The sequence below is a fragment of the Sorex araneus genome, chromosome X (genome assembly GCF_027595985.1).
Source record: "Sorex araneus isolate mSorAra2 chromosome X, mSorAra2.pri, whole genome shotgun sequence".
NCBI classification, from domain to species: Eukaryota; Metazoa; Chordata; class Mammalia; order Eulipotyphla; family Soricidae; genus Sorex; species Sorex araneus.
Window position 1 is genome coordinate 131,398,112 of NC_073313.1, and position 12,393 is coordinate 131,410,504.

At 39.6% G+C, this 12,393-nt stretch overlaps 1 protein-coding gene across 1 annotated transcript in view; it reads left to right on the plus strand.

Annotated features, from left to right (window-relative positions):
* The first annotated feature begins 3,412 nt into the window (after window positions 1-3,412).
* The window catches only part of CHM (CHM Rab escort protein), a 139,373-nt gene continuing 130,392 nt past the window's right edge, over window positions 3,413-12,393 (plus strand). Inside the window, exons 1-2 of the mRNA XM_055121783.1 lie at window positions 3,413-3,592; window positions 9,695-9,761. Coding sequence (XP_054977758.1) covers window positions 3,544-3,592; window positions 9,695-9,761 — 116 coding nt within the window. The 5' untranslated portion in view covers window positions 3,413-3,543. The remainder of the gene's footprint in view (window positions 3,593-9,694; window positions 9,762-12,393) is intronic.

Below are 12,393 nucleotides of genomic sequence, written 5' to 3' on the forward strand. Positions count from 1 at the left end.
ATATATATATAGGGTAAAGAAATTATGCATATACAATGAGATATTACTTAGCTTTACAAGAAGCTATCTTATATCTAGCTACTTTTATCCACCCTGACTTACTGTGACCTAGAAAAATTAAAGGAGAAATTATATATATAAGCATTGGACATGTTCAAAAGAAATGTTGAGTTTAAAATGGTTAAGTGTCAGTGAATCAAATGTAATGTGGATGCTTTGCATGAATGAAACATGGTTTTGATTCTTGATACTAAAGTAATAAACAAAATGTAGAGTATGGGGTTAGGTATATGCACCTGGACCTCAAAAGAGAAGATCACTATAGAAACCATTAAACTTTTAGTTTGTAAAATGATAACATTTTATATAAATTGAATTAAACAAAGATATTTAGATAATCATGCTTCTTTGCTCAGGTAGTCATTAAGTTTAATATCAGTGTCACACTAATAGGTTAGTCAATTTTTGGGTACCCATATCACATTACTTTATGATTTATCTAAATAACATATATGAGATTTTAAAAGGTCTGCCCCTTAGTATAATGATAGAATGGATTATAAATAAGCTGCTTTTATCCTATATTTCTCATGCTACCAACTTCAACATTAATATTTACTTTTCCAAATATTTATAAAGATTCATTTGGAAGCAAAATTAGTTTAAGCATTTTCTCACTATCGAGCCTTTCTATGTAACGTAACAATCTTTTCTATGCCAAGGAGCATGTATGGTACCTTTAGAGAAAGAATGCGAAATATAAGCTGGCAGTTAACGCTTTTGAGTGTTATTCTTTACATCCCAAGAAAACACATCTTAAATTCAGGATGAATTTCATAGAAAATTAGTATAACCTAGTAATTGTTTACTTTAACAGTCTAGATGTAAAATTCATGGATTCATCATTGTTTTTATTAATTTCTATTATCCCAATATTTTAATGAGTGTTTTGCAGACAAAAAGTCCTCAACAACTATTTGAGAAATACTAATGAATTGTGTTTTCATGGTGTTTATTGTTAGAAGATCTTAGTCTACAGAAAGTGACATATAGTCATATTGATAGTATAAATAGGATATACATACTTCTCCAAAGTAAGATATAAATTCTTTCATTTACAGATTTTTAAACTGTCAACCTATGGATTTTCACTGAGGAAATTTTGAGAAAATATTGTTTTTGGATCCTGGGAAATCTTTTCCATTTCCACTTGTGGTATTACAGTCTCTCAGATAAAGGGGCTGGAGTGATAGTATATTGGATAGGGGCACTTGCCTTGTATGAGGTCGAACCAGGTTTGATCTTTGAAATCCTGTATGGTCCCCTGAGTACCACCAGGGGTAATTCCTGAGCTCAGAGTTTTGAGTCACCCCTGAGCATCGTCAATGTGGCCCCCAAAGAAAAAAAAATTCTCAAAGATAAGGTATTGAATGATAATACACAAAATTTTCTTTTTATACAAGGAAAATCAGAGATTGACTTACTGAATATTACAGGGACTATTTTTGTGGAAAATATTCATCATAGAATCACAGCACAAAAGGATTGTTTAACATAGCATAGAAGTCCACATAAGAAAATAACAAAACATATGAAACTGTCCGGGCTGGAGCGATAGAACAGCGGATAGGGCATTTGCCTTGCATGCGGTCGACCCGGGTTCGAGTCCCAGCATCCCATATGGTCCCCTGAGCACCGCCAGGAGTAATTCCTGAGTGAAGAGCCAGGAGTATCCTCTGTGCACCGCTGGGTCTGACCCAAAAAGGAAAAAAAGACATATGAAACTGTCAATGATTATTATGAAATAACACAAACTCTGCAAGTTTAAACACAACAAAATAAAGTTTCAAACAGTTTTCATAGAACTTAAATAAGGTAACAAGCATATATTAAACATCTTCAAAATATAAAATACATGACAATGGTAAGCATATTTAATGACAAAGGCAATTCAGTTCCTGCCTCTGTACTTCTTACCTTTAGGGGAGTCAGAACAAAGGTTATTTCACCAAACAGTTATTGAATTCTCATTATATCCCAAGGTTTAGTCTAGAGGCAGAAGGTAAAAAGGCAAGTCCCTGACAAACAGGAATCTATAATTTATAACATTTTATATCAGTGTGTATTTTTGTGTGTATTTGAGAATATTTGTATTGCATATCATCCAACGTGCATACAAATAATTTCAGTGCACTGTAGCAAATTATGACAGAGTGTTAACACTAAATCGGGAAATTTAACCCTCTTTAGGGATGAGATGACAGAAGGTGGTAGAAACCTGAGCTGAATCTTGAATCTTGGGAATTAATATTAGCTAGAGAAAACGATGACCCATGCCATGCTGAAAAAACAACAGTATGTCCACAAATACCTCTGAAACCACAAATAGCTCTGAAAATAGGTGGTATAAGAGAAGGTCCATGGTTGTATGCAAATTTTATTTATTTTTATAATGTAGGAGCGCTGATATTTATTCAGCCATTGATTAAGCTGATTGAATTGGGCATGAACTCCACTGTTCCATTTTTAAATTATTTTGAAACTCTTTTAAAATAACTAACGGATTTCTAGGATGAAAAAAGGGCCCTCTTCATTCTCATGAACGCACCTCATCTTTTTGCTTTGGTATTGTCAACAAGCAGAATATTTTAAGTAAGGGCGCGGGTGGGGGTGGGAGATTGCTGACTTTGAAAACTCTTATGAGACCTAGGTTAATGTTTTTTTGGCAGAGACCATGTAAATGCCCTCATCAAAAGGGATCATTTTAATTTAAAAGGACTTGATTCTTTCCATGGTAGAGAGAAAACCATATTAAAAATCAATTACCATATTCAAATCAGTAAATGCATACGACACCAAAGTGCCTGTCTTTTATCCCTTCTATGAAGCAAGACTACTATAGCACATACATATTGTCAGAGAGACTGTTCAGCATTAACTAGAACAAAGGCAGGCAGTCCCCGTGTCCCATTCCAAGGAAGAGATTTTAGGGCCTTCACTGGAGAGCAGTAGGTAAAAGATAGGGACTACAGCTTGAAAGTGCCAAAAATGATGCCTCGGGCGAGAAAATGAAAGCACAAAGACGCCAGCAAAACAGTTGTTCAGGCTGGATAGAAAATCTGGAGCTGCAGTGGCGTGATCCGGTAGGGCGTGGCACTTACACGCCAGTACGTGTGGAACATTTGTTCCTTCCCAGAGCATCCCCTTTTCCATTTTCATCCTCCTCCTGGTCTAATCATTTTAGCGGGGTCCCTCGTCCTTCCCACATTCATCTTCGCTATCCAAATGAAAACCACGCACAGGCTTTTAACCTCGAGTTCTCCAACCAGACGCGTCAGCGCGCTGAGCCAGGAAAACCAACGGGATTGCGAACGTTCAACGGGAACGATTTAAAACGTTGGACGCCCTGCAGGCCCCGGCGGTCCCGGCACGGAAAACTACACTACCCAGAATGCACCGCGCAGCGGCCGCCCGCGGCCCAGGCGCTGGCTCACTTGATCCCATTGCCGGCGGCGGCGGTCACATGACCCGCGTCCCGTCAAGATGGCGGACAACCTCCCTTCGGAGTTCGATGTGATCGTAATCGGGACGGGTACGTGCGGCTCTGCCGCTCTCGGGAGAAAGACCGGGAAGGCCGCCTGCTGCTCCGTCAGCGGCGAGCGTGTGTGAGGCCCGGCGAGGGGCGGCCTGGCGGGAGAGGCCGGGAAGGGACGCGAGGTTGTCGAGTCAGCGCCGGACTTGGCCGCGGCGAAGCCGAGGCTCGGCCTCCTCGTGCCTGATGGATGCCTTCTGGGGTCGGGGGCTGGATGGGCTCGATTCTTGGGGTGCAGTCGCCGAGGGTGATGGCGGTGACTCCGTGACAGGGAGGCGGCTTTGCAGTGCCGGGGAGAAGGTGCGGCCGGGGTTGGAGGCGCGAGACGCCTTTTGCAGGGCGATCGTTCCCCCGGCGTTTCGTCTCAGCGCTGTCGCAGGGATTGGGTGCGTGTTATTCCAGGGGCCGCTCCGGGCCGCCGCACAGCCAGCCTGTTCCGAAAGAAGAACAGGCGGTTGTTGCCCCTGGGCCTGTTCCGTCGGGGCGGGCGGGATCCTTTTCTGTCGGCACGACGGCACGGATTCCTTTGTGCTGGCGAAGCCCAAGCAACGGGATTCTGGTGATGAGGCGTTTGGTGCTGATAGAAATCATCTTGCTTGCTACTGCCCCCCACCCCATCCACCTACAACCAAAGGGGCTGAGGCACTCAGCACGCTTCCAGGAGATCCAGTTTAAGGCGTGGCCCCTGTGTTCCCCAGGCCGATTTCGCAGGTTTGGGACGAAATCCGAAACCCGCCCCCCTCCCCGCCAATTTCTAGTGGACAGATTAAACATACTGCGGGTGGCAGACGGCCTGGCGGGCATTGGGGCTTTGTTTTTCTTCACAGCGTTAGGATTGGGTTTAAAACTGCTTTCTTCTCAGCAGGTCGCCTTTAGGGGGGAGAAACTCCAAATCAATAATAGGAGTTTTTTTTGTTGTTGTTGTTGTTGAAATATTGAATGTAATCAAAGTAATGTGAAAGTAAAGTGAAATTTACCAGTTACACAGGCGGGGTTGGGGGCTGGGGAGGTGGGGAGGAGGGGGGGAGGTATACTGTGATTCTTGGTGGTGGAATATGGGCACTGGTGAAGGGATGGGTGTTCGTGCATTGTGTAACTGAGACTTAAACCTGAAAGCTTTGTAACTTTCCACATGGTGATTCAATAAAAGAATAAATTAAAAAAATAAATAAAACTGGGCACAATAGGTTTCTGAGTGAGGTGTTCTCCTGTTTATGCGATGTGTAGGTTGAGTAAGTGAAAATCCCATGTTGGATCGTTCTGATTTTTATGTGATTTTTACGCCAGCCCGATTGGTTCTAGAAATCTAAACGTGAATTTGCTTCACCAGATGCATGTCTGACACTGTTGACTGCAGAAATGGAAAGAATAACATGCATGTCCCAAAGTCATAGCTAATTTGGGTCAAAGAAGGGAGAAGGATAACTATTATTGTGTGCCATTTGAGTTGACATCTGGCAAGGTGTATTTTTGGAGTAGTATGAAGATGAAAAAAGTGTTTCTAAAATGCATTTCCGTGCTTCCTTGGTAGTAGGGCTGTCTTTCTTGGGGGGAAACTCCAATAACAATAGTGAGTTTTGTGTTGAAATGTGGAACGTAATCAAGGTAAAGAGAAAATGAAGTGAAATTAATCAGTTACACAGTTGGGGGTGGGAGGGGGACGGCGGGTATACTGGGGTTTTTGGTGGTGGAATATGGGCACTAGTGAATAGATGGGTGTTTGAATATTGTATAACTGAGACATAAACCTGAGAACTTTGTAACTTTCCACATGGTGATTCAATAAAAATTAAAAAAAATGCATTTCTGAAGAATAAGAAGAGGCCAGGGCGATGTTACAGTGGGTAAGGCAAGCGATGGTACAGCGGGTAGCGCAGCTGACCTGATTTGATCCTTGATATTCCACATGGTAGCTCACGCTTGCCAGGAGAGATCCTTGAGCGTAGAGCCAGGTGTAAACCCTGAGCACTGCTGGGTGTGGCCCCCAAACAACAACCACCAAAAAAGAGTAATCTTTCTAGAGCAAATACCTTCTGTTAACACTTCTGAATTACTAAACGCCTTTTGGTGACTGAAGAAGCAATGACTCATGTATATTTCTGAGGTGAAAACCTAGTTAGTTTCACTACTACCTAGTTAGTTTCACCTCAAAACTGAGTTTCAGAACATCTCATTGAGAGAATGCTCACTACATTTTGTTGTTCTGCCCTTAAATCCGTATTCTCAGAGTCGTGTCTGAATTGGAGCTAGATAATTTACTGTGGTAATTTGAATTTGAGGTGCTAGACTACCTTGTGTTTGATAAGTTGTTTAACCTTTTGGAAGCCTTCTTCTTACGCTGGTAATACTTCATTCCTCCAAGGATTATGAGGTGATATTTGATGTTTCAGTATTTGATCATTTGAGAAGCCTGGATATTTGGTGATAATTTTTTGTGCCGTTAGTACTTTTCACCTTAACATATGAATTTATTTTGAGTGTTTTCCCTTACTGTTCCTTTAAAAGTAACTGCTAGTTTTTGAAGCACCATAGTGGTTGCATTTAATTAGAAGGAAAAGTTACTTCTTGTAGTAAAAAGGTCAAATAACCATTTTCATAGATTTTTGAAGTTGTTGATTTAATTATTTTTCATTTTTGAGTTACACATGGTGGAGTTTAGCGATTACTCTCTGCTTGGGTAGGGAGATGCATATGGTGGTGCCGGTGGGACTATGGTTGTTTGGGATTTTTATCCCTGGCTTACTGCATGCACAGTATGCATTTATTACTTTTACTTTGCGCTGTCCCTCTGGCCCTAACTTAATTGTTTCTTAAAATTGAAATATGATGATTTTCTATAATATTAACATTAATGTGTTAGGCATAAGATATTTCTTCTCCACACCCAACCCCAACGTTTTAATATTTCTTCACTTCTGTCTTCAAATTCTGTTCTCCTCCCCTTCCTTCCTTAGCAGATTCGTTTCTGTGGAAAGAATATCAGGGTTTATTTTCATTAGCTATTGTTTACTTCCTTATTTCGTTTTTTTATACTTCACATATTTATGAGGACATAAAACAATACAATATTACCTGTATGAAGTGCTTTATTGTCCTTAATTGTATAGAACTTTGCTTTGTTTCTCCTATTTTTTTTCTATGCCACACACTTTTTTACAAAATTTTATTTATTTTATTAATGAATCACTTTGAGGTACAGTTACAGACTTACAAACTTTCATGCTTATGTTTCAGTCATACAATGATCAGGTACCCATCCCTCCACCAGTGCCCATTTTACACCACCAATGATCCCAGTATCCCTCCCACAACCTCCACCCTATCCCCTTCACCCCACCCCGCCTCTGTGGCAGGGCATTCCCTTTTGCTCCCTCTCTTTTTGGGAGTTGTGGTTTGCTATAGAATTATTAAGTAGGCATCCTGTTAGTCTATAGTCTGTTTTCAGCCCGTATATCCCATTCCTATTGGGCCCACCTAGCACGTTTTGCTTGGTGATCCCTTCTCTATGAGAGCTACTTCTTCACCTAGCACGTGAGGCCAGCTTCCAAGCTGTGGAGTAATCCTCCTGGTACTTATCTCCACTCCTCTTGGGTGTTAGTCTTCCATTCTGTTACTTTACATTCCACAAATGAGTGCAATCTTTCTATGTCTGTCCCTCTCTTTCACAAACACACCTTTTGCTTTGAATTATATACCAAATTAAGACGAAAATTTCATGATGGCTTATTTTCAATATCGGTATTTAATGTCTGTATTTATAAATTTGATCAGAACTTCTGTTTCTGTTTACTTATATTTAACTTTTTTGGGGGGAGGTTATTTTGGGGTCACACCCAATGGTTTACTTTTGGCTCTGTGATCAGGGGTTACTCCTCGTGGTGGCTATATCTGGTGTTGGGGATTGAACCAGATATTGACCAAATGTATTTCCAGGAAGTGTTTACTTCTGAAAAACTAATTACTCTGTGAGTGCAGTAGGAGCATTTTTTTTGGGGGGGATGGTGGTGGTAGAGATTGAGTATGTCAATTGCGTCTATATGCTTTAGCTTTTTAGATGAAAATTATGATCAAGATAATAGTTTCTTTTTATTGAAATCCATAATGCTAATATTTGGTTTAAATTTTTACCCCTCAAATAGTTGCGTTTCCTTGATACACGAGGATTGAGGTATTTTGTGATTATAAAAAAGTCGGCATTGGGGCTGGAACAATAGCACAGCGGGTAGGGTGTTTGCCTTGCACGCGGCTGACCCGGGTTCGATTCCCAGCATCCCATATGGTCCCCTGAGCACCGCCAGGGGTGATTCCTGAGTGCAGAGCCAGGAGTAACCTCTGTGCATTGCCGGGTGTGACGCAAAAAGCAAAAAAAAAAAAAAAAAAAGTCGGTATTAATTCTGTAGAATTGCACTGAGCTTTTAGTACATGTTATTTTTAGAAAAGACATTAATATCTTTTATTAAAATGAGAAATCTTGATAAAAGTTATGGAACAGTATTAAACTTACCTTTATTGACTGTTTATTGGCTAAAAGATGTAGCAGAAGATGATAATTTTGAAATTATAAAATTATTATATTTGATAATTTAAATTTTTTGTTAGTAATGGTGGTGGTATTTATTTTCTATTACGTCGACCCACTTTATCATGTGTATTTGGCTCCAAAGCAAGATGTTCTGTTAGACTGCTGGGTTTTTAAAATTTTTTTTTAAATTTTTGAATCACCGTGAGATACAGTTACAAGCTTTCATGTTTGAGTTTCAATCATACAATGATCAAACACCATCCCTCCACCAGTGCACATTCTCCACCACCAATATCCCCAGCATATCCCCCCTTCTCAACCCTCCCCCTGCCTCCATGGCAGACAATTTCCCCTATACTCTCGCTCTACTTTTGGGCATCATGGTCTACAGTACAGATGGACTGCTGTTTTTTACGAGAAAGTAAAATATTTTATAAATGGCCTTTTAAACTAGCTAACCCTACTACTTGAGCTGAAAAGTGTTTGCCATTCCCCCTGAGGCATAGATCTCAAAATTAGATTTGGATTCAGAGTTCAGCTCTATAAATCAATGAAACCTACTTGACTTAGAATATGTGGTTTTTCTTGTAGAAGGTAACAAGTTAACATAATAACACGTTAGCTTTTTTGCCATTTTTAAAAAGTATATTTTATATATGTCAGAGCCACTTAGATGACTTAGTTATTGGACATATTGCCTAAATAATGAAGTACCTGTCCGAGTCATATTTTGACAGTGTTACTTTATAATCATTTGCAAATAAAAAAGATTTAAGTGCTTTGTTTTAATAATTATCCTTTCCTGTATTCTGTTTACCTGGCTTAGTTCCGAGCACCATGTGATCTTCCCAGCACTGCCAGGGGGTCAGAGTCAGGAATAGCCTATGGGTAACTTTGGATATAACCCAATTCCCCTATGTCTCCTCCCTCCAAAAAATGTGTTCCACATTATACAATTTATAGCATATTATACTGATATATACATACACATCATATGGCATAATTTTTTAAAATTTATTTTTAATGAATCACTGTGGGGTATCGTTACAGACTTACAAATTTTCGTACTTGTGTTTCAGGCAACAATGGATCGAGTGCCCATCTCTCCACCAGTGCCCGTTCTCCTTCACCAATGTTCCCAGTCCCTTCCATTCCCCCGCCTCCCACCCTCCGCTTCTGTGACAGGCACATTTCCTTTTACTCTCTCTCCTTTAGGGTTTTGTGCTCTGCAATGCAATTATTGAGTGGCCGCTATGTTTGGTCTATAGTCTACTTTCGGCACGCATCTCCCATCCTGAGCGGGCCCTCTAAACATCCTTTACTTGGTGATCCCTTCTCTATCTGAGCTGTCTTTTCCCCCAGCATGTGAGGCTGGCTTCCAACAGATGGCATAATTTAAACTTTTAATTTTGGTATAAGGTTGAGCCTGTTTTAAGTGCTTTTGTACAGCAATGACCTGAATCGCTCGTTTCCTGTAACAAACATATATAGATATATGTGATGTATCTGTATATGTGTATGTGTGCATTCGATGTGTGTGTTTTATTCATTCTAAATGATATGGATGTGTGTTTTTATAGGTTTGCCTGAGTCCATCGTTGCAGCTGCATGTTCAAGAAGTGGCCAGAGAGTTCTGCATGTTGATTCGTAAGTTTGGTAATAATAGTGCTTCTATCAATATTTCATGACTATTGCTTTATAAAATTATGCTTTAAATCTATAGCTGTGTGTGAACATGTGTGAATATGTCATATATAAAGAGAAGTAATTGTAATTGTTTATTTTATGAAAGTACAATAAATATAACATGTAAGTTTTAATATTCTGTGGAAGTGATGTTTATTATGAAAAGAGTAAACCAAATTTAACGTAATTTTGTTTTTTATATGAATGACTATGTTTTTCATGATAAACAATTTTCAGAGTGGCTTGGGAACCTTACAGCTAACTTTTCCTTATATATTTGAATGAATATATAGAACCTTATATACTGTTGCACTTTAAGTTTCATTTATTCAATTGTTGGAAAAATCAGCTATTTGATTGGACTATGTTTTTTTCTTAAAATTCATCAAATTTTGAAACATGAAAACACCTTCATTTAAATAAATCTAGATTTTTTTCTTTAATGTGGTATCAAACAAAGAATTACTAGAAAATTTAAGTTGAAACTAACGGAGGCGGAGCGATAGTACAGCTGGGAGGGCACTTGCCTTGTTCTAGGTTAAATTGAGTTGGATTCTGGCACCACATATGGTACCTTTTTCCTTTCCAATATGGTACCTTTTTCCTTTCCATGCCTGTGCCTGGAACCAGGAGTAAGCCCTGAACACTGCTGGATGTGGCCCAAAAAACCAAGGGGGAAAAAAGATAAAGCATGGTTTTAATTCTCCTAATTACTGTTTCCAAAGCTAATCTGTACTTGCCTATTTAGTGACTTTGGTCATTTTATTTACACCTTCGTCATTCATCATTAATTATAGATTCATTATGGAAAAGAAACAAGAATATATGTAGCTTACTTTCTGTTAGACATTAACTGTGGTGTTTTTCAGAATTCCAGAATGCAAACAGTAACTAGATTTGCTAGTTTATAGTTCCTTAATGTATATAATTCTATGTAGGAATTCAAAAAATGTTTAGTTCTTTTACATTTTCTGCTTGCTCATTCATTTAAAATATTTTAAAATGTTTTAAACTTTTAAACTTTGCAATGAACTATAAGACTCCATCATTTCTTATAGCTGCATAGTATTCTTCAATGTCTATGTATCGTATCTCTCTCTTTACATATATATATACATATATATATATTTCTTTCAATCATGTCTTTGTTCATTTTTCTGTCATTGAACATGTAACTTGTTTTCATATTCTGAATTTAGTACTAAATGCATCATTGAACTTAGGCGTGCACACATCTTTTCAAATTAATGTTTTGTGTTTTGCAAGTAGATACTTAGAGATGGAATTACTGAGTCATATTGGAAGTTATATTGCTTCTTTTTTGAGACTTGCCCATACTGTTTTCCAAGAGATTGAATCAAAGGACATTCCCATCAACAGTAAATATGGGTTCCTTTTTTATACCTGCCAAATCTGTTTGTTGCTCTTTCATCCCTGCCAATTCTGTTTGTTGTCAATTTTTTTGTACATGCCCTTTTCACTTGCTTTGATTTGCATTTCCCTAATAAGTGAAAGTGAACACATTTTATATGCCTATTGGCTCAGCCTATATCTTCTTAGGGAAAGTGTCTGTTCATCTTTCCACATGGCGTTCTGGATATTTTGTTGGCATTGTGGATATTTTGTGAGGGTTTTATATATATTGCATTATATATTTTGGGTTGGCACTTTTTCTAATATATTGTATGTATGCAGATATGTTCTCCCACTGACCAGGATGTGATTTTATTTTGACCCGAGTTTCTTTTGCTATGCAAAAACTTCCAGTGCCTATTTTTATTCTAGTGCCACATAGGTTTGATTTTTTTCTAGCTTTGTATTACAGTTTAATTTACTATTACTAGACAGGAAATACAAGCGAACGTGGATTTTTCTGCACTAGTGGGTTCTCGAGAATTCTATGAAAGATTGCATACAAAACCCAGTAGATGAAAAGTTAGAGTTCATTGTACAGATAAAAAAGTTGATAGTGGGCTGGAGCAATAGCACAGTGGGTAGGACATTTGCCTTGCACGTGGCCAACCCACGTTCGATTCCCATCATTCCATATGGTCCCCTGAGCACCGCCAGGAGTAATTCCTGAGTGTAGAGCCAGGAGTAATCCCTGTGCATCGCTGGGTTTGACCCAAAAAGAAAAAAAATGTTGATAGGGCTGGGTCCCTCCCCAGATGTCCAGGCCTCTCTTTTACCTGTGGATGGATGGCCAGGTTCTGTCCCTGATGCTGCCTGGTGCAGTGAATGACTTCCCTGTCCTGTCCCACCCACTCTACTTGCCTCCCGGGAATGAAGACCAAGTTTTGTCCCATGACACTTTGTCTTGCCCCTACTCTGCTCCTCTACTCGGTATAAGTCTTCCCCAGTCTCTGGCCATGGCCATGAGTGTGAGACGCCGGTGCCTTGTAGTCTACCCTTATTTGGGCTTCTGCAGCTTCCTGTACTGGGTCATGTTTCCAGAGAGGATAGCCTGACCCGAGAGAGGAGTAAGTGCAGAGAATGCTGCTCAAGAGAGAGACACGGGGTGGGGTGGAGGGGGTGGAGGGAGGGGGGAGGGGAACATAGAAGGAAGATGGAGAGGGAGAGGGAAGGCAGTGGG